This window comes from Atractosteus spatula, chromosome 5 (genome assembly GCF_055471065.1).
Source record: "Atractosteus spatula isolate fAtrSpa1 chromosome 5, fAtrSpa1.hap1, whole genome shotgun sequence".
NCBI classification, from domain to species: Eukaryota; Metazoa; Chordata; class Actinopteri; order Semionotiformes; family Lepisosteidae; genus Atractosteus; species Atractosteus spatula.
This window is the reverse complement of record NC_142710.1, coordinates 14,325,998-14,346,907: the sequence shown is the minus strand read 5'-3', so window position 1 is coordinate 14,346,907 and position 20,910 is coordinate 14,325,998. Positions and strand designations below refer to the sequence as shown.

The 20,910-nt window shown below is 49.8% G+C and overlaps 2 protein-coding genes across 2 annotated transcripts; both read right to left on the bottom strand.

Moving 5' to 3' along the window:
• Positions 1–684: 684 nt before the first annotated feature.
• LOC148834523 (uncharacterized) lies at positions 685–8,322 on the bottom strand. Its single transcript, XM_088916916.1, has 3 exons — positions 7,553–8,322; positions 5,022–5,351; positions 685–4,137 (listed from the first exon to the last, which is right to left on the bottom strand). The coding sequence occupies exons 1-3, from the start codon at positions 7,899–7,901 to the stop codon at positions 2,402–2,404; spliced, it is 2,415 nt and encodes an 804-aa protein (XP_088773042.1). The 5' UTR covers positions 7,902–8,322; the 3' UTR covers positions 685–2,401.
• A 3,538-nt stretch (positions 8,323–11,860) lies between these two features.
• LOC148834522 (uncharacterized) lies at positions 11,861–18,301 on the bottom strand. The gene is made up of 4 exons (XM_088916939.1): positions 17,873–18,301; positions 16,844–17,173; positions 16,024–16,311; positions 11,861–13,836 (listed from the first exon to the last, which is right to left on the bottom strand). The coding sequence occupies exons 1-4, from the start codon at positions 18,219–18,221 to the stop codon at positions 13,382–13,384; spliced, it is 1,422 nt and encodes a 473-aa protein (XP_088773065.1). The 5' UTR covers positions 18,222–18,301; the 3' UTR covers positions 11,861–13,381.
• Positions 18,302–20,910: the final 2,609 nt, after the last annotated feature.

Below are 20,910 nucleotides of genomic sequence, written 5' to 3'. Positions count from 1 at the left end.
GGTGCTTGTATGTTCTGTCTGTGTACGTGTGGGTTTTCTGCAGTGCTCTGGTTTCCTCCCACAGTCCAAAGGCATGCTAGTAGGTTAATGTGCTTCTGGGAATACTGGTCCTGGTGCGAGTTTGTGTCCCTGTTATGGACTGGCGTTCCGACCAGGTTGAACCCCACAACGTGCCTGTTCCTTGCTGGGATATTCACACACATGGCAATGCAGAAAATCCTCAATCCGTTTGGACAGCCTGCGTGAATGATATTGTTGCTTCTTAATCAAAGCGTTTTAACAGTGCTATATATCAGGAAAACGGTACGACAATCCACAAACACAATTTGAAGAACTTTAAATGTGTAGCATTGTACTTTGTTTGATGATTAAAATCAATATAATGGTAAACGTTTCATTAAAGCTTTTTGGTCCAAAGCAGATGTTATAAATTAGATGTTATTCAGCTATCCACTTTCTAGTAACGAGCTGCGTCAGCATGCGTAGGCTGCAAAGGAACAACAGGTTTATTCCATGCCGAAAAGAGGAGAACAGAACAACGTACACTGGAGCACCCCAGACCTTTGCAAACTGTTGTCCCACAAGTTGTAATGAGCTGTTCAGGGGAAAAATTGTGAGCAGTAGTCGACACACTGGAAATGCGATACAGATGAAAATAAAAAAAAACAGAATGAAGACATGAATAGGGTATTGAACTTTTATTTAAAAGGGACAGGAGTTTTCTTCTTGTCACGTGCTCGGAGCGAAGTAGACATCTGGTTAGTGTCACGTGTTATGTAAGTGTTAACAGAAAACAGCAGGCAAATCTAATTAGGTTAGAGTGCGGTATATTGTGTGAAACTCATCTGCAGATCGTAATAATGCTCTCTTCCGAAACTGGGTGTCTGAGACTGGAGTCACTGATAATGGGGTACCCAAAGACTTACTGTGACAGACTTACTGACATAACTGCAGTGGTTTCTGGGATTGCCGTGGAAACAATCGCGCAATGATGTCACTTCCACCTCACTTCGACCAATCGAAAGTGACACCAGTCTGTAGCTCTGACTGTGAATCATGGGAGATGGAAAGTTTGGGTTTTGTTACCAGAACGGACAGCTTGTAGCTCTTGGCTTTGGTTTAAGATGATGATGGTGGCCTGAGACTTGGGAAAGTTAATTTTTGCAGCAAAGAAAGCTTTACTTTGTCTTAAAAAGGGAAAGGAAATAATGCATCATACAACAGCCAAAATTTAATAATTTAAATAATTATAATTATTGTGTGTTTATTTACAGGTGACAGTCCATAAAGGCTCTATCCCATTCACCAGGTTCGGAAAAAAGAGAATCCTGGAAACAGCCAAACCTTTTCTGTCCAGTATTAAGGTCTATGACCTAACTTAAATTCCCTCTTTAAGGGGAAATAAAAAAAAAACTTGTACTTTTGAATCCAGCTGAAGTGTTGTGCACCTTGTGCATGATTATTTTTCTTAAGTGAAAATGTATGAAAAATAAAAACAATCATTTTTACATAATCCTGACATTAATAGTTTGAAATGGTGCCGTTAGAGAAGAAGCTGCACACATTTGTAGAAAGTAGGGACAAGCCAGTCATGATCACGATTCTTTTCAGATCCGGGCGCTTGCTGGCCTGGATGAATCGGTGGTGAGAAGCGTCTGTTCTAATCTCTAGATCTCCACGACAGCTTTACGGTGCTCCAGTATTTCTGCAAGGCAGTAACATTTATTAATGGAAATGTATGCATTCAACAGAATTTTGAAACACGTCTGATTTTTGCTGTAATACGCAGTACATCTGCACTTTAAGCCTGTCTCAGTCTAGGGGGGGCAGCTAAGCATACCGCACGTGGCCGCACGGGTTTCTGGGAGATGTAGGCATTGCTTACATAGTATAACCGGACTTTCTCCCGTTGGGAAAGCTCTCACATTAATACCCACTGAATTCAAATCAAGCAATTCCCACTCTGCTGCCAGTTTCAAACCCAGAGAGCCTGTGTGAACGCTCTCTGACACTTCTCAAGCATCAGAAGATCCTGTTTATAAATGGCGATCAAGACCTCTGTGCAGATCCATCAAGCTCTGGACCAAATACTCTACAGCAACGTTCCTTGAAGCAGGCTCACATTTCCCAGTAGCGTTCTTAAGAAAGCGGAGGGTCATTTCTCCATAGAAAAGCCATCTACACCTTCAGCTTGAAATGAATATTTCCAGCCCTGTGAACAAAAACGTTCCAAGACATTAAAAGACGCTGCAAGAGGAGAAGGTTTGGGAAGCAACGCTTGAAGGAAAAGACAGGAAACCTGCTTCAGAATTCACTTCGAGGAAGTGTTGCTTCAGAAACTGGGCGCGGGTAAAATGTCAGCCCTTGAACCCGGATCGGTCCACCGTGACCCCGCTGATGCTCAGAGAGCCCCGTTAGTGTCGACGAGCCCCTCGCTCGCCACTTCCCCCACGGCGGACTCTGGTGCAGGAAGTGCGATTTCCCACAATGCCACCAGCGGGGCGGTGATGAAGTTCGGCAGCAGGCAGGCCGGCGGCGCCGCTCCGGCGTCCACCCCTCCCCCCGCCGCCGCCGCCGCCTGCTGGGAGCGTTTCAGGCACTTGGAGCAGCAGCAGGGCCGCTCCGCCGAGTGGGCGCTCTGGTGCTTTGCCAGACAGCCGGACGTGATGAACCGCCTCCCGCAGCGGTCGCAGCCGAAGGGCTTCTCCCCCGTGTGGAGGCGCTGGTGCGCCCTCAGGCTGTCCGAGGCGGCGAAGCTCTTCCCGCACTGGGCGCAGCGGTAGGGCTTCTCCCCCGTGTGGAGGCGCTGGTGCTTCTTCAGGTGGGTCCTGACCCGGAAGCTCTTGCCGCAGTGGGCGCAGGGGAAGGGCCGCTCCGCCGCGTGGGTGCGCAGGTGCTCGGTCAGCCGCCCTTTGGCGCGGAAGCCCTTGCCGCAGCGCTCGCAGGAGAAGGGCCGCTCGCCCGTGTGGATGCGCTGGTGCTCGGTCAGCCGGGCCTTGGCGCGGAAGCTCTTGCCGCAGTGGCCGCAGCCGAAGGGGCGCTCGCCCGTGTGGCTCTGCTCGTGGTTCTTGAGGTTGTTGGCGGTGGTGTACTTCTTGCCGCACTGGGCGCAGCCGTACAGCCGCTCCCCGGTGTGGGTGCGCTGGTGGATCTTCAGGCCCGCGGACGTGACGTAGCCCTTCCCGCACTGGGAGCAGCGGAAGGGCCTCTCCCCGGTGTGCGTCCGCTGGTGAGTCTTCAGGGTCCCCAGCACCCTGAAGCTCTTGCCGCACTCCGTGCAGCGGTACGGCTTCTCGCCCGTGTGGATGCGCTGATGCGTTTTTAGCACCGCCAGCACCACGAACGTCTTCCCACACAGGGCGCAGGAATAGGGCCTCTCTCCCGTGTGGATGCGCTGGTGTCTCTTCAGGTATTTCACGGTTTTGAAGGTCTTCCCACACTGGGCACAGTGTTGGCGCTCCGGAGGGTCTCCGGGGGTCTCCACTGTGCTGGTGCTCACAGACGGTGTTGAGGGGGAGGGTGTGCTGGAGGGTTCAGGGCTCTGACTCCCTGCACTGAGCCCCTCTCCTGAGACTGCAGACTGCAGGACACACTGGCCTTCAGCACCGGACTTGGGCTCCGATTTAGTGACTTGTTCTGTAACAGACTCGGGTTCTAATTTAACTGGTACTTCTATGAGCGACTCAGGTTCTAATTTAATGGATCCTTTTGTAACGGATTCAGATCTGCGCCCTTTGAGTCGGCTGTGAAACTCCTCACCTGACTCTGTTGTGTCCGCAGACTCCAGTCCGCTCACCTCTACTTTAATGAAATCGGTGACTGGACTGGGTTCGTACTCTGTTTTAATGGAGTCATTGTGATGTTCTGGTTTGAAGTGATTCTGTTTATGACTCTCAGATTCTGAGAATTTAAAGCCAAGATCCACACTGTTGAGGGACAGTATCCTGCAACGACCAGTGGCAGCCTCTGCCATGTGGACAGACTCCAGTCCTCTGCGCTCTTCCTCACCCTGTTTGCCTCCAGTAGCTGTGGGCTCTGTGTGCTGCCTCAGACTGGAGCCCCACTCCTGCTCCCAGTGCTGCTGCTCAGTGGGAGCCCTTTCCCCAGTGTCAGGGAGAGCGCCGGTCTCTCCAGCTCCTGGGGAACAAGCAGACAGCAGAACGAGCCTGTGAGCAGCAGCTCTGACCCTCAGACAGGTCAGCAGGTCCTGACTGGTGAGACTGAGACTCCTGACCAGCTGCCCCTTCCTGTCTGTGAGCTTGGCTGTGCTCCAAGCAATTCCTGGATCCTTTCAAGGAATTCATTGGCTTCTTGGAAGCCCGACCTCTAGGTTCAAAGAATATTTTTACCACTCAGTCATAAGACTCCTAAACTCCAGCTCTTAAATCCTCCTACCCCCATTTAAACCCTCTGTTTTTGCACTGAACTCAAAACATTGCCAATGCTTGCAATTTGCACACAGCTGCTATCTGAACGCTGCTTACAATTATAGTTGCAACCATGTTCCTGTCTCCAACAATTTGTCAGCATTACGTCATTTGTCATGTAAGGAAAACACGCACATAAGCATTTCATTGTACTCAGGTACATATGGAGATAAACTTGAACTTACTTAATCATGTGGCAGCTAAGACACTATAAACATCACTGAACAAGCATAGATTAAAAGAAGACTGTGAGCAGCAGCAATCAGACAGACACAGGATATGAATTAATACTCTAATTAGATCTGATGAAGACATATGGACACTATTACCAAAACCCGGAGTGGATCAGACTGCTGTGCACTGGGAGCCTGTCTATTAGCAATGGGAGGCTGTCTAATAGCAATGTAAGATCTGGAGTGGATCAGACTGCTGTGCACTGGGAGCCTGTTAGTAACACTGTAAGACCTGGAGTGGATCAGACTGCTGTGCACTGGGAGTCTGTCTAATAGCAATGTAAGATCTGGAGTGGATCAGACTGCTGTGCACTTGGACTTGTTTCCCTACATCAATCATGTGAATTAAGAGAACACTTACCAGCTGCTTCCAGACTGGGCCCTCTCTGTGTGCCCTCGCTCTGTGCCCGGTCAGCACAGCCCAGCGGCTCCTGCTGTGTCTCGGCCTTCTGACAGTGGGCGGCTGCACTGGGAGTGCTGGGAGAGCTGGGGCTCCCTGCAGTTGGTAACGAGTCCTCTGGCCCAGCCGCAGCCCCCTCTGTGGACAGCTGGAGCCTCAGCTGCAGGCTCCTGTTCTTTCTCTCCTTGGCTGCCAGTTCGCTCAGAAGGTCGTCGAAGGTGTGCTCTACGTACTGCCTGACTTCGCTCGCAGCGGCCTGCAGCACGCAGTCCAACACCACCTGCAGCTGGGCTGGAAGAGAGGGGATTCCCGCTGTGAGTCGCTGCTCAGTCCAGTCAAGACAGCTGGCACCGCTTTACACACAGGGTGGTGGGAGTGTGGAACACGCTGCCCAGCCATGTTGTTGAGGCTGACACCTTGACTTTTTTCAAGAAACAGCCAAGATCAAAGAGCTGCCACCTATGAAAAGGAGTGGAGGGGCTGAATGACCTCCAGTTTGCAACCTCTCTTGTGTTCTTATGTTTCTAACCGGCTGCTAAAAGTTTCTGCATTTCTCAAGCTCTTCTTCCGAGGAAGATGGATTTGAACCTGCAGTATCAATACACCATATCTCAGCCCCGACCACTGGCTGAGATAACAGGAATGATGTCAAGAGTCTCCACCTGACCCCTACTCAAGTCAAGAGCTGGCTCCAATAACTAAAATCAGCTTGATGGGTCAAACACGTTAAGTGCTGGAATTATTCTCATGGACCTCAACAACGCTGGGACCCGGGTTTGGCCACCAAGCCTCCTGAGTAAAACACAGGGGTACTTCCATACAGAGGAGGAGAACTGCACTTGAGCCCACGGCGAGCCTCTGCCCAAGCATCTCATATATGAGCTGCAACAAATTCACAGCGTTATCCTCAAGAAACAGACAATGGTTTTCCGAGCAAGTGGCACTGTCTTGAACAGACATGCATTCCACCCATCTTTCTCTCAACCCTGATTCCACAAAGAAATAATAAACAAATGATTTTAATGCTAATTTGATTTTGAGCATTTCTGTGAAACCTTTTTTCCCCAATTCTTAATTCATTCAGAATTAAGCTGGGGCACAAAGCGGCTTCACTTTAATGCACGTACATCTTTAGTCTATGATTACAAAAAGTCTAAGGCAGGAGATCCCAATATTAGGTCAGAAGTAATGATTGAAACGGGCTATAGAATACCTTATTTTTTAATTGAATTCTATCGCCGAACCTTTATTGCCCATAAGTAAATTTATCTGGCACATCACAACCTAAACAAATAACATACAGTATATGACAATCACACAATACAGCAACGGTACAACGCCAAGAATACAAAACAACATTGAATAACATCGCTCAATGAGAACACAATCCAGTACCATAAGATTGAAAGCAGACTGTTAGCTGATAAAGTGTCTAAACCAACAACAAACATAATAAGATCCTATCTGGAAACAAGCTTTTCACTGTTCAACAAGGGAATGATTTTAGGTATAACGGAAGTTCATGCTCTCTTAGGCTTTATACAGGGGATCCAGTACCCCTCTCAGAGGACAGGAGAGTACATTCTAAAAAGAGGGTGTCATCTAAGATGTTTTGTGCAAGGTTAATAACATGTCAGTCTGTTAAACATGTTATTGAGTCCAAGCCTACCAGTCCTGAACACTTTTTTCAACTTGTTTTTGTTCTGGATAAGACTCTGAATAAAACTCTCATAAAAAGTGAAAACATGTGCTTTCTACATTAAAACTCCTTAACTTAATTTCATCTTTGTTGCATCTTTAAATACCTTGCCTCTGTATCGGGGGCAAGGTATTCAAGTAATTTTACAAACATCACCCCAAGCTATTTATACCAATTGACTGTTTCAATACCCATTCCATTCACAGTAACAGGGATCATAGGAAATAGAGCAGTTCCTTCTGAAATCAATGATCATTTTCTTCGTTTTGTTTATGTTTAAAACAGTGACTTATCCTGACACCAGTTACAAAAGAAATATTTATCCATTGCTTGTAACTGGATTTTCCCCATCATTCAAAAGTTCAATCGACGCAACATCATCCGAAAACCTCGCAATTGAACAGCTGTCGAAGTGGCTTACTCAATCACTGGTGTGACACCGAGTTAGTGTACTCCCATATCCAAAAGCTTCCCTACTCACCTGTTTGCCTGAATAGTGTTAACCGCCGGCAAAAAAAAAAATAGCAAAATGATTACGCGCATAGGATGATGGAGTTACTAAATGCGAAGTGCACCGATCTGCCGAATAATAGTGGTACAAAACTATTCATTCAAACCATTTCATTGCGACTGAAGTTAGTGCTACTGGAAACGGAAATATTTTCATTCAACAGGTATTGCTGTTTTAGGCGTAGCTGTAATTGTGGATGTTTTCCACAAGCTCGGAACTGTAAATGTGTCCCGAGACTGTGTACGGGTGTCAGTGCGGTGTCGTGGAGAAAGAGCCCCTCACCCAGCACCCGGGCTCTCTGCTCCTGTCTCTCCGTGTCTGGGGGCTTGGGGCGCTCACAGCCCGAGGAGGAGGAGGATGGCGGCGATGAAGGCGATGCCGTCTTGCTGGGGGCCGCTGCGCTCTCGGTCTCACCAGCCCGGGTCGCAGGAGGCGCCTGTCCGGGGCGGAAGGTCTGCATTCGCCGCCTCAGTCCGCGGTTCTCCTGCTCCTTGCTGGCGATGAGGAGCAGCAGGGCGCCCAGGCTGTGTCCCACACTGTCCGTGATCTGCCTCACCGCCGCCTGCACCACCCGCTCCAGCACCGACTCCAGCTGGCCCTGGAAGAAGGACAGATACAGCGCCTCGGCCATGCTCTCCGCTGTTCCCCGGAGTTTATCGGGCTCCTCTCCTCGCCTCTCACTCGGCTCCGCTGGTCGCGTCACCCCCCTGCCTCTCGCACGGTCCGGGCATGGCGCATCTTTCTCCACGACCAGAGACAAGCGAGCACTCCACTCACAGCTCGGTGCGAACGGCTTTTATATTTTCTCTCAACGTTAATGTATTACAATATATTATATCTTTCAGCTTTAATATATTACTCGTCCCAGACTTTGTCAGACACCGAGCCGGTGAGGAGAGCTGAAATGGACTCTCTAAGGGTAACAGGTAAACATCTGCACAGAAATTTCTAATTCTCATTCCGGCACCCATCTCATAGGCTTCATTTTGCCGTAGCCAAGCAAAGCGACACTAGGTTTCCACTACGAGCCTCATGTTTCCCGACCAGGTTTGTTTTTATTCCGTGTCCGACGCGGGGGTTCGAACAGCGCCCCCTGCTGGCGAGGAGGATTAACTCCAACAACGTCCTTCTGCCCGGCTTCAGTCTGCTCCACCCCGTTAAAATTAATACATTCCTTGAGTTTCTACAGCGCTTTACTGTCGTGGAGTGACAAAATACGGATCAAGGGCTCTGCTTGCTTGCGTTTTTACATATGATGGCCCGTGTTTTGTCAGGGTTGTCCCGGTTCCTTCTGATTTTCAGGTCTGCCTCTCTAGCACAAACAGTACAGCAGTGGACAACCCTGACAGACAGAGGGACACCCTGTTGACTCAGAGACCTGTCACTGACCGCACAGTAAGAGGAGACACGTTAGATCACAGGGGAGCTGAGCAGACTGGGAGCTGAGGGACAGAGAGAAGAGATACGGGAGAGGAGCAGGAAGGAGAGACAGTGCACTGTGACACATCCAGCTCCACATTCATTTTCATTCACCGCTTCTTCAATTCAGGGTCACTGTGGCCCGGAGAGAGCAGGCGAGCGAAGGGGGGGCTGGCGATGGACTAACGCCACAGACGTCCTGTTGCTCCCCCAGGTGACATGGGGCTGTAACAGGCCTGAGCCGGGGTCAGGACTGATGGCACCCCTGTGTCACCTGGACAGGACATGGCGTGTTCTGGTCTGGCAAGACAGAGTTGTCCCCAGTTGTCACCTGTGTGTGCTAGGGACCCCCAAGCAATTTCTCAACTGTAAAACCCATGAGATCGTTTTTTAAAAACACATGACATGGAAGCCCTTGCATTTTGTAGTAATTTGCTCAACATTCCTGTTCACACTGACACCTGGAGATCTACAGCCTACTGATCACCTCCTCCACACTCCTGTTCACACTGACACCTGGAGATCTACAGTACTGATCACCTCCTCCACACTCCTGTTCACACTGTCACCTGGAGATCTACAGCCTACTGATCACTTCCTCCACGCTCCTGTTCACACTGACACCTGGAGATCTACAGTCTACTGATCACCTCCTCCACACTCCTGTTCACACTGACACCTGGAGATCTACAGTATTGATCACCTCCTCCACACTCCTGTTCACACTGACACCTGGAGATCTACAGCCTACTGATCACTTCCTCCACGCTCCTGTTCACACTGACACCTGGAGATCTACAATCTACTGATCACCTCCTCCACACTCCTGTTCACACTGACACCTGGAGATCTACAGTATTGATCACCTCCTCCACACTCCTGTTCACACTGACACCTGGAGATCTACAGTCTACTGATCACCTCCACCACACTCCTTCTCACACTGACACCTGGTGATCTACAGTACTGATCCCCTCCTCCACACTCCTGCTCACACTGACACCTGGACATCTACAGTACTGATCACCTCTTCGACACTCCTGATCACACTGACACCTGGAGATCTACAGTCTACTGATCACCTCCTCCACACTCCTGTTTACACTGACACCTGGAGATCTAAAGCCTACTGATCACCTCCTCCACACTCCTGTTCACACTGACACCTGGAGATCTACAGTACTGATCACCTCCTCCACACTCCTGTTCATACTGTCACCTGGAGATCTACACTCTACTGATCACTCAACGCATGGTGCCAGTAATTTTAAATTGTATTAATAATACACTGAATTTCCTCCTGGCAACCCAAATAATTCTAACTGTAAAGAAGCATGAGCTGAGTAAATCTCACAAGACAATAATAACGTTTTATTTTTTAAAGGCAAATGCAGCAAGTCCATATGAATTGCACAGTTGACCGACAGTGGTTTGGCTTTTTCCCACTGATACTGAAATTAGTTTGCGTGAGAGTGGTTACTAGAAGAAAACCACAGCTCTGAGCCACACCTAAACCGTCTTCTAACGATTTGATAAACAGCACCCTCACCCCTCCTCTATATCCTGCCTGTGTCTGTAATCTTGTGCGGGAATCCATGTGTTTCCACTCAGGAACTCAAAACGATTCCAAACAAGGGGGGAACATTTGGCCCATGTGACTTATTGTTTTTTTTCAGTAGCTAATCTAATCCAGCTGTGTCTTGAAAGAAGCCAGCAACAACATGGCTGCTTGTTCCACACTCCCCCCACCCTTTGTGTAAAAAAGTGCCTCTTGTTCCCAGTTCTGAATGCACTTCCCCACGGTTTGCTCTCTTGTTCTCTGGTTCATTCACTGTGGTTGACTTTCGGAAGGAGCATTGTCACGTCAGTGGAGCGGAGGTCATCATCATCACTGTAATCACCATCATTATCTTTATCATCATGACCATCATCATCTGCACACCAGCACCACCATCATCATGACTATCACCATCAGCACTATCACCATCACCATCGTCATCTTCATCATGACCACGTCACCGTCATCATCTTCATCATCAGCACCATCATCACCATGACCATCACCATCAGCACTATCACCATCACCATTGTTATCTTCATCATGACCATCACCATCATCATTGTTATCTTCATCATGACCACATCACCGTCATCATCAGCACCATCATCATCATGACCATCACCATCAGCACTATCACCATCACCATTGTTATCTTCATCATGACCATCACCATACCATTGTTATCTTCATCATGACCACGTCACCATCGTCATCTTCATCAACAGCACCATCATCATCATGACCATCACCGTTACCATCATTATCTTCCTCGTCATGACCATCACCATTATCATCTTCAAATAGTTACCATCATTACAGAACATAACCAACTCCATCCAGTTCACGGCATGGGAACAAAACTACGTTCTGGCCTATTCTGTTGTATGGCAGCTCGGCAGCTGATTCAGAGAATCCTGCCCATGTCTGCTCCTAATTTCCCACCAGCTGGAGAAGATATTTAAAACCTCATTTCCAGGTACAGAAAGTAGCTGTCAAACCTTCCTCTTTCAAAGCTCATTATTTTGTTGCAAATAACTCGTAGATCAGACCAGACCGAAACACCTATTAAATTGTTATTAATTATTGTGAAATGGTGATAATCTCCTATATGAAATGGTTTTATTCCTTTAACTATTCGCATTTCACTGTGGGAAAGTAAGGAATCTTGTCTGTGATCTTATTTCCAGGAAGGAGGTGATTGTCAAATCCGACTCTCAAATTCTCCCAAACACAGGGGATCAGATTATAACTGTAAAGGGTTTGGATAGCTGATGGTTTTAAAACACAACAACCGAAGAACTACGCCGCAGATTAAAAAAGGGGGGCATTTTTTAAATGGAAATAAATGACAGAAAGGGGGAAGTGAAACCTGAGGACACGGGAAGTGCATTTCAAACCTAGGAGAGAGTTCTTTACACCAAGGGGGTGGGAGTGTGGAACAAGCTGCCCGGCCATGTTGTTGAGCCGACACCCTGACTTCTCTCAAGCAACAGCTGGATGAGATCCTGGATTCAATTAACTACTATTAAACTGGGAGGATGGGTTGAATGGCCTCTCCTCGTTTGTGACCTGTCTTCCGACAGGCAGTTTAACACACTTAATCCCAACAATCGTTATTAAAAAGTTTTATTCATGTTAGTTGTAATAAGAAAAAAAAAGTTTTTTTTTTTGCTCCATGAGCTGGTCAGAATAAAATCTATCTTAAAATCTCACGCATTTAGATCACATTAACTTAGTAAATGTGGTACTGTAATTACATAATCAGCAAACCCAGCAACACTGTAGAGGAGTGTGGTGTCATCAGTCCTTACAAAGTACACTGTCCAAAACACCTTCAGGGAGACTTCCACACAAAGTGGAATAACGATGCTGGGAGCTACTGGAGTAATCTCTTCTCACAGATGCAGGATCTGAAAGCAAGGATTCGAGCACATCAGTGTTAAGGAGTTGGAAATCAGGAATACTCCTGGTCAGGCACGATTTCAGCAGTCTCAGTGACACACATGTGATTTTTGTGGCTCAGGGCGACTCCTGTCTTATGTTCTATATTGTATTTATATACAGCAGGGCGACGATACCCTGGCAGATTCGAAGATGCTCCCTCCTGGCTGCGTTCAGGGTGACTCTGTGCCCCAGTCTGGGGGACTCCTGCTCTCCTCAGAACTCCCTCCACGCACACAAACTGCTGGATTTCACGTTTGGATAAGGAGAAGGAAAAAGAGTTATAATTGAAGCAGGTTTTGAGGGGGGGGCAGATAGCGTGCTGTGTGAAGAGTTGCTGTAGAGAGGAGAGTGCTTCTTTAAAAAAATACAAAACACAAAGATTAAAATTAATAGCCTACATCAAGCTTCGATACCGTTACATATGCTATGAAACGGGATGGAGGATAATACCGACATTTTGCGGTATACAGTCCAATATTTGTCAATTCTGGCAGAGGCGGGGAGGGTTTTGGCCTAACATGATTGAACAGTGGACAGAGATCACAGCTCGTATGAAACAAAGACTCCATGGCTTTTAAAAGGACGCACAAAAAAACTGCATCTCGCAGGCGGTCCTCCTTCCCCACATATGGTTTTTGCTTGGAAACAAGGAAGTTCAGTACAGGACCTAGAAAACAAAGATCCTCAGAAGGAATTGGCCCACACACCTTCCTCGCTCAGCTTTCTCAGTCTGCTTGAATATATAAGGGACAGCGATCAGGGAAAATCAGAATTACTCCCCCTCTGCGAAGGGAAAGAGCATCCTGTTCTCTTCCCTGATTGGGTGTATCTTTCTCTCTTCTCTGATTGGGTGGTGTATCCAGCTCTCTCCCCTGATTGGGTGGTGCATCTTGTTCTCTTCCCTGATTGGGTAGTGTATCCGGCTCTCTCCTCTGACTGGAAGATGCGTCCTGTTCTCTTCCCTGATTGGTAGGTGTATCCGGCTCTCTTCCCTGACTGGGTGACGGGATGGCGCCGAGGAAGCTGCACGCCACTGTGCTGCCTATAGTGCCGCGCCTGCCTGCGCCAACATGTCCTTATAAAATGCTCTGCGCCTGAAGTCCTCATGTGGACTGTGCACGTGGGCAGGTCTTGAAGTCCTGTTCGCCAGCAGGCCCAGGAGCGCGGCGCAGGCCAGCGGGAGGGCGTCAGTGCTTCTTGCCGGTGTGGAGCTGCTGGTGAGTCTGCAGCCGCGCCGACTGCAGGAAGTGCTTCCCGCAAGCCCCGCAGTGGAAAGGGCCGTCTCCCGCGTGGGTGAGCTGGTGCGACTTCAGGAGGGGCAGCCGGCTGAACTTCTTACCGCAGCGGCTGCACTGATGCCCCCTCGGCCCCGCCTGTGGGCGCTGCGGCGCCCCCTGGCTGTCGGCCGGCTCCCCCTTGCTCGCGGGAAGGGGCCCGCCCTCCGCGCTGAGGTTCTCGTTGCAGTCCAGCTGCGGGTCGCGGTCCGTCTGCAGCACCTCCATCTCCGTCTCGGTGAGCAGCCTGTGCAGCATGGAGGAGCCCGGCGGCGGGTCCTGCTCCGCCATCGCGCTGCCGGGAGATCGCCGCCCACTTCCTCCACCACAGGCGGCCTGGTCCGGTGAGGGGGAGGAGTGCCCTTCACCTGCGTCGCCCGGGTTCGAAAGCCCAACGAGACAGAGAGAGACAGAGGGAGAGAGGGACGTTACGGGCTGTTTCTTCTTCCCCTTTCATTACCCACCCGGCAGAATCACCGCAGACAACTTTTTGTACTAAAAAGCTGTACAGTGGAATACAAAACAAATTTGATTCTAATTGACAGAGAGGAATACCTAAGAATCAGCTACATAAATCAAACCTTCCTCTTGTTACGTCTATCTTTTAGTGACTTTGCTTAATTTATTTAGTCCTGGTATCAAATGGTGTAGTGGGAGGGCAATGCCAGCTACAGATATCTCTTAACTCTTCACTCAAGACAGCAATGTTGTTCTACCCTGTAGACTGATCCAGTCGGATCTCAGGAGCCCAGCAGGACTGGGCCAGGTCAGTACTGTCAGACCTCTAAGGAGAATCAAGCTGCTGCAGTAAGTGGAAGTGGTGTTGGTGGACCAGTAGGGGGCTCTAGACCAGAATCTTCAAGCAGGACTTCAGTATGGTGACATACATGGGGACACTGTGCTCTACAGCTGCGCCTCCAGTTTTCTTGAACTCTGGCCCCGGATATATTCCCAGGGTTAGAAATGAGAATGTAATTTGCTGGGTACAGACGCATATCATAGCCAGCAGCCATATCACCCTGCAACTTGCAACTGGCAGCCCACTGAAACTCAGCAGGTCTGAGCCTGGTCAGTACCTGGAGGGGAGGTTGCTGCTGGAAGAGGTCTTAGTAGGGCCAGTAGGGGGCACTCACCCTGCAGTCTGTGTGGGTCCTAATGCCCCAGTATAGTGACGGGGACACTATACTGTAAAAAGGTGCTGTCCTTTGGATGAAATGTAAAACTAAGGTCTTGACTCTCTGTGGTCATTAAAAATCCCTGGGTCTTTCCTGAAAAGAGTAGGGGTGTTACCCTGGTGTCCTGGCCAAATTTCCCATTGGCCCTTACCAATCATGGCCCCTAATAATCCCCATCTATGAACTGGCTTCATTACTCCGCTCTCCTCCCCACTGATAGCTGATGTGTGGTGAGCGTTCTAGTGCGCTATGGCTGCCCTTGCATCAGGTGGGGCTGTACACTGGTGGTGGTGGAGGGGAGTCCCCATTACCTGCAAAGTGCTTTGAGTGGAGTGTCCAGGATAGCGCTATATATAAGTGTAAGCAATTATTATAATTGTATCTGCAAACAATTGATCCTTCTGTCTTCAGATGCCCCTGTAATGAAGTAAAACCTGGGACAATCATCAACAGTTCACTTGGAAACTCTTGGATCCAGGGCTCAATTCTGGATTGTAACTCACAGAAAGTTGGCTGCACAGCTGGGATTCAAACCTGGAACCACCTGCCCATGAACCTTCAGCTTTATTCAGCAAGCCACCACTGACTGGGGTTGTCTTCAAACCAACTGTGTTCCCGGAGCATTGTTTTGAAACTAACCTGGCTGCTGCCTCTGTTCCTCCAAGAGCCGATATTTTGCAGCCAGCTTCACCGTCAAACATCAGCGCTGCTTCAGCTCTGCTCGAAACCCACAGGTGTGGCCCCAGCGCGAAACAGAACGCTTTGTTCCAGATGAAAGGCAAGAAAAACCGCACAGGAACAGCCTGATCACTCCCACCTTCTGTGCGGCCAGCTCATCTCAGGCCTTATCAGCTCCATCTTGACCCGAAACGCCTTGTTCAGAAGCCAGTTCTCAGTTATCAGTTTCTGTTGCCAGATGGGCAGCCAGTGGCTCGGTGCTCGGGCTGCCTGTGCTCTGCATTTCCTGCAGCCTCAAGACAGACAGGCATCAGTGCCGATCCCTGCTGTCTGGTTCTGCTTCTACACACCCGGTTGGACCACTTTGCTAGGTCACAGCTGGTGTGGACAAGGCCAGCGGCATCACCACTTTGTGGCCTGATCCTGTCAGATCTAAAGCTCAGCAGGGCTGGTTCCAGTCAGTAGTGGGTAGGGGACACCTAAGGAAAATTAGGTTGCATTAAGTTGCAACTGTGAGAATATTGGTGGACCTGTAGGGGGCGCTCTTCCTTCTGGTCTGTAGGCTTGTAGTAGTGCTTTAGATGAGACAACATACTGAGATCCTCAATTAGTTGTTAAAGATTTCCTGGTACTACTCAGGAGAGCAGTGGTGTTTAAATTCCTCTGAGGCTGCCAGTCTTAAATGCCCTAATTGCCACCCACCTGCTGCAGTGACTGCCACTCCTCCCTGGGGGTCCCGCTCGGGTCTCTCCGCTCGGCCCCAGTCCGGCCCCAGGCTCCCATCTGGCGCGGGCTCCCTGCTCTCCTCGCGGGTGGGCTCAGAGCCGGCACTGAGAAAGCACTCTGGGTCGGCGCCGCCCCCCTGGCAGTCAGAGGGCGCCAGCTCCCTCACCTGCCACCAGAGCTCACTGCACCACCTCTGCCCGAACACCCTGTCGAGAACGGGAACCCAGTCCTGGGCATCGGAGAGGACGGTCTGCTGCTCGGACACTGCGGAGAGACGAGGACAGGGGCTCGGGCTCGGGCTGGGGCAGAGAGCACCGCATGAAAAACCCCCAAGAGTCCCGGTCCAATACTAACTGCTCTGTATAGTGGGTCTGTCTGATAACACCATAAGACCTGGACTGCTTCAGACTACTATTCAATTGAAACTTGTCTAATAACACTGGAAGATCTGGAGTGGATCAGACTGCTGTGCACTGGGAGGCTGTCTAACAGCAATGTAAGACCTGGAGTGGATCAGACTGCTGTGCACTGGGAGCCTGTCTAACAGCAATGTAAGACCTGGAGTGGATCAGACTGCTGTGCACTGGGAGCCTGTTAGTAACACTGTAAGTCCTAGAGTGTATCAGACTGCTGTGCACTGGGAGCCTGTCTAACAGCAATGTAAGACCTGGAGTGGATCAGACTGCTGTGCACTGGGAGTCTGTCTAATAGCAATGTAAGATCTGGAGTGGATCAGACTGCTGTGCACTTGGACTTGTTTCCCTACATCAATCATGTGAATTAAGAGAACAGTTACCAGCTGCTTCCAGACTGGGTCCTCTCTGTGTGCCCTCGCTCTCTGTCCGGTCAGCACAGCCCAGCGGCTCCTGCTGTGTCTCGGCCTTCTGACAGTGGGCGGCTGCACTGGGAGTGCTGGGAGAGCTGGGGCTCCCTGCAGTTGGTAACGAGTCCTCTGGCCCAGCCGCCGCCCCCTCTGTGGACAGCTGGAGCCTCAGCTGCAGGCTCCTGTTCTCTTTCTCCTTGGCTGCCAGTTCGCTCAGCAGGTCGTCGAAGCTGTTTTCTACAATCTTTCTCACCTCCGTAACAGCAGTCTGGAGTACGTGGTCCAACACCGCCTGCAGACGGGCTGGAACAGAGGGGATTCCCACTGTGAGTCTCTGCTCTGTCCAGTCAGGGCAGGAGGCACTGCTTTACACACAGGGTGGCGGGAGTGTGGAACACGCTGCCCAGCCTCGTTGTTGAAGCAGATACCTTGACTTCTTTCAAGAAACAGGTTGACAAGGTCTTGGGTTAGCTATTAACTGCTAAAAGGGGTTGGAGGGGCTGAATGGAGGGGCAGGTCGTTTCTGACCTGTTTTGTGTGTCTATTTTCATAAAGGCCTGCTAAAGTATCTGCATTTCTCTACTGAAAGAGATTTGAACCCGCAGCACCAGTAAGTATACGTCAGCTATGCCCACTGGATATAGTGATGTAGCGGGCTTGAGCAGACTAGAGACAGACTTCAATCACCTTCCCGACAGTCAGTCCCCCAAACATACCCTGGTCACACCCTCGGCTGAAGAGGTCCTTTTTAAGAAATGGGTGGAACTCATGTCTAAAAACCTGTACAACACATGCCACTCCCTGCTCCCTGAATCTCGGCACCATACTTGCCATATTGGGACGACATCCCTATTATTACAGATAATGTACGACAGTAAAATCAAATCTAGACATACAGGTTGATAGATATGTGTGATCAAACTCGTACAGAGTCACTGCAATCAGCACTGACTGAGCCAAAGCACAGTCACCGAGCAGAGCAATGGAGAAAGAGCCCCTCACCCAGCACCCGGGCTCTCTGCTCCTGTCTCTCCGTGTCTGGGGGCTTGGGGCGCTCACAGCCCGAGGAGGAGGAGGATGGCGGCGATGAAGGCGATGCCGTCTTGCTGGGGGCCGCTGCGCTCTCGGTCTCACCAGCCCGGGTCGCAGGAGGCGCCTGTCCGGGGCGGCAGGTCTGCATTCGCCGCCTCAGTCCGCGGTTCTCCTGCTCCTTGCTGGCGATGAGGAGCAGCAGGGCGCCCAGGCTGTGTCCCACACTGTCCGTGATCTGCCTCACCGCCGCCTGCACCACCCGCTCCAGCACCGACTCCAGCTGGCCCTGGAAGAAGGACAGATACAGCGCCTCGGCCATGCTCTCCGGTCCCCGCAGCGATCTGGTGTTCCCCGGTGTTGATCGGGCTCCTCTCCTCTCTCATTCTCTTCGCCACAGCGGTTCAGGCAGGTTCAGCTCCCCGCCTCCTACACGTCCTGTACTAGCCAGGATGCCCCCGTATGACCCCGTATATACGCGCACTAACTTTCCATTCCAGGGGAAATTTAGTTCCCAGTATGGAGTCAGTACTGGGGACCCGGGACTGGCCGACACGTGTCTCGAGAATGACCGGGGCGCTCCGGAACCGAGCTGGACAGTCCGCTGAGCTTGGATAGTCTCGGAAGTCTCGGTTTACTGTCCATTTTCAGGTTACAACGATGAAATAAAATAGTTTAATTTTTGTTTTCAGAACCCGAGTTTTCATTTTTAACAATAATGTTTTATTTTGGGGCTCTGAGCTCCAGACCATCTACCAGTGACCCACAGGAATGGAGCCGAGCAGGGTAACCATGGTTACGGGCGTCAGCGAGCACTTTCGTGTTGTTTTGTTGAAAAATGGTCGTTTTCACGTTTTATTCATTTGATTAATAATCATTTCAAGACAGGGTTCCTCACCCAGGTTCTGGACCTGCTAGTTTTCCTTCCAGCAACTGTAGCTCCCACTTACTGTACATAACTGACCCCCAGAACTGAAATAAAACGGGGATCGATTTGAGCTCTAATCGTTTTCAGGCGCTTTTTTTATTTTTCGCAAGTAACTTAAGATATCTGACTTTTTAGTGGAAATGGCACTCAAGGGTTTTGTTTTTTTTAAAGTAATTCAGCGTCCTGTTAGCTCAGGATTCAATTAAGCCCAGAGCGCGACAGCAGCGATGACCAGCAGGCTCGTCAGCCCCCGGCCCGGGTCGGAAGCCCCTGCCTCAGGACAAGGAAAGAAACCAACGCATTCAGCACGTGGTTTGCTCTCATTTGCGGGACGGGGGCAGAAATGGTCAGCATGGCTCAGGGAGGAACACACGCCGAGCCTTGAAGAGGTCAGAAACTGAATGAGGTCAGTTTGAGTACGTGAAGATTCTTAAGGTGTTAAAGCCAGAAAAGTTTTCCCTCAGCCGGTTGAGGAATTTAAATGTTTTGATTTCCAACACGCTTAAATTGAGGAGTTATCTAAGACCAGAAAGAAGGGTAATTGTAACGTGTTTGATGGAGAAATGACCCGCGCGTTTCACTTTTTAATTTCACTACCACCACCCCCCCCCCCCCACACACACACACACACAGAAAAGTGCGCTCCTCTTCTTTGATTTACGGTAGTCGTTGTCAAAGTTGCTCCAATCATCGAAAAGCATATTATTTCCTGGTTCTGAATTTCGTTGTTTGTTGTTAGCATTTCTGGACGGCGAAACCTTAGTGTTTGCGCCCCCGGATGGCTAGGAGGACTCACTCCAGCGCCCGGAATACCTCATTTGAGCAGCGGGGGAGCTGGTGTGCGAAGATTGCTCCTGTTCTCCCGACACCTGGATCCTGGACATTCTTGAGCGGCTGGTCTGGATGGTCCCGCGTGTTTTAGTGAACATACAGTCTTGCTACCGGGAAGCATCTTGTTGATCTCTTTTATACCCTTTGTAAAGTAATGAAATCGTTTACGTGGTATGTTAAGCAAATCTCGGCACCATATCCTCGGTGACGTCTTTACCGCTGTTAAACGTTTGATGTGTTCACATGATAGGAGATCACCACACCCATCCTGCTTAGGTTAGGTTGTTAACCAGTTCCAGAGTTCAAATGTCTCGTCCAGCTGTGGTCTAAAAGATCCCCAGTGAATCGACAGAATGAGGTGTGTATTCTTTATTTGCTCTATGGAAAATGTTGTGATATTTGAAATTGCAACTTCCTTCAGCACCCATCCGTTTTCTGACGGGTTTATCTAGTACAGGATTGTGTGTGAGCCAGGGATTGTACTAGAAGAGCGCCAGGCAGGGTACACACTGGATGGACTGTTCAGGGCTTCTTGATCACCTGGCTGTGGACAGATGGCCAGATGTAATAATAATAAACTTTATTTTATATAGCGCCTTTAAAGGTGGCTTTTCAAAGCGCTTAAGATGTAACGATGCACTGTCCATTTACCCCCTGTTCCAGAGGCCGGGTCAGGCATGTCACACACCTCTGAACTGGGTGGCAGTGACTGAATGTCTCAGCAAGGACCTCTGATCAACAGGAAGCTCTAGAACAAGGACAGCTGAATGCAGCACCTTTAATGAGGCACTGGACATTGAATGCCCACTTCAACGATCTCAAACGAGGCTCTTGCTCTCTTTTCAAGTGGGCTCTGGCGCCACCTGCTGGACATATATTAAGAATAGCTTTTATTTATTCGATGCTCAAAGAATAAATCTTCACAGTGAAAAGTCACAGCGGTTATGAGTTTTCAGGACGTGTTCTTTTGAACAAGCAATCAGGTTACCGGCTTGGACAGCTGACTGCACGCTGTCATTGTGCCACGTGATGAGGATTGACCAGGCTCCTTCAGTCATCAGTCACCTTCCATCGTTTGCCGTAAGCAGACGCTGCGAGGTGATGTGGATATCAGTTCCCAGGAGTGTGGCAGAGGAGGAAAAGGGCTCGTCCGGGATTTGAACCCGGGACCTCTAGCACCCGAAGCGAGAATCATACGCCTAGACCAACGAGCCACAGCGACTCTTCAGCTTTTGTGTTGTCAGCGAGCTGG

Excerpts from the sequence above, each read along its gene's own strand:
- LOC148834523 (XM_088916916.1), bottom strand. The coding sequence starts at position 7,901 with ATGGCCGAGGCGCTGTATCTGTCCTTCTTCCAGGGCCAGCTGGAGTCG. Across the intron at positions 5,352-7,552 it reads GCAGAGAGCCCGGGTGCTGG|CCCAGCTGCAGGTGGTGTTG; the intron begins GTGAGGGGCTCT and ends CCTCTCTTCCAG. Across the intron at positions 4,138-5,021 it reads GCCCAGTCTGGAAGCAGCTG|GAGCTGGAGAGACCGGCGCT; the intron begins GTAAGTGTTCTC and ends CTTGTTCCCCAG.
- LOC148834522 (XM_088916939.1), bottom strand. The coding sequence starts at position 18,221 with ATGGCCGAGGCGCTGTATCTGTCCTTCTTCCAGGGCCAGCTGGAGTCG. Across the intron at positions 16,312-16,843 it reads ACCCAGTCTGGAAGCAGCTG|TGTCCGAGCAGCAGACCGTC; the intron begins GTAACTGTTCTC and ends GTCTCTCCGCAG. Across the intron at positions 13,837-16,023 it reads AGTGGCAGTCACTGCAGCAG|GTGAAGGGCACTCCTCCCCC; the intron begins GTGGGTGGCAAT and ends CGGGCGACGCAG.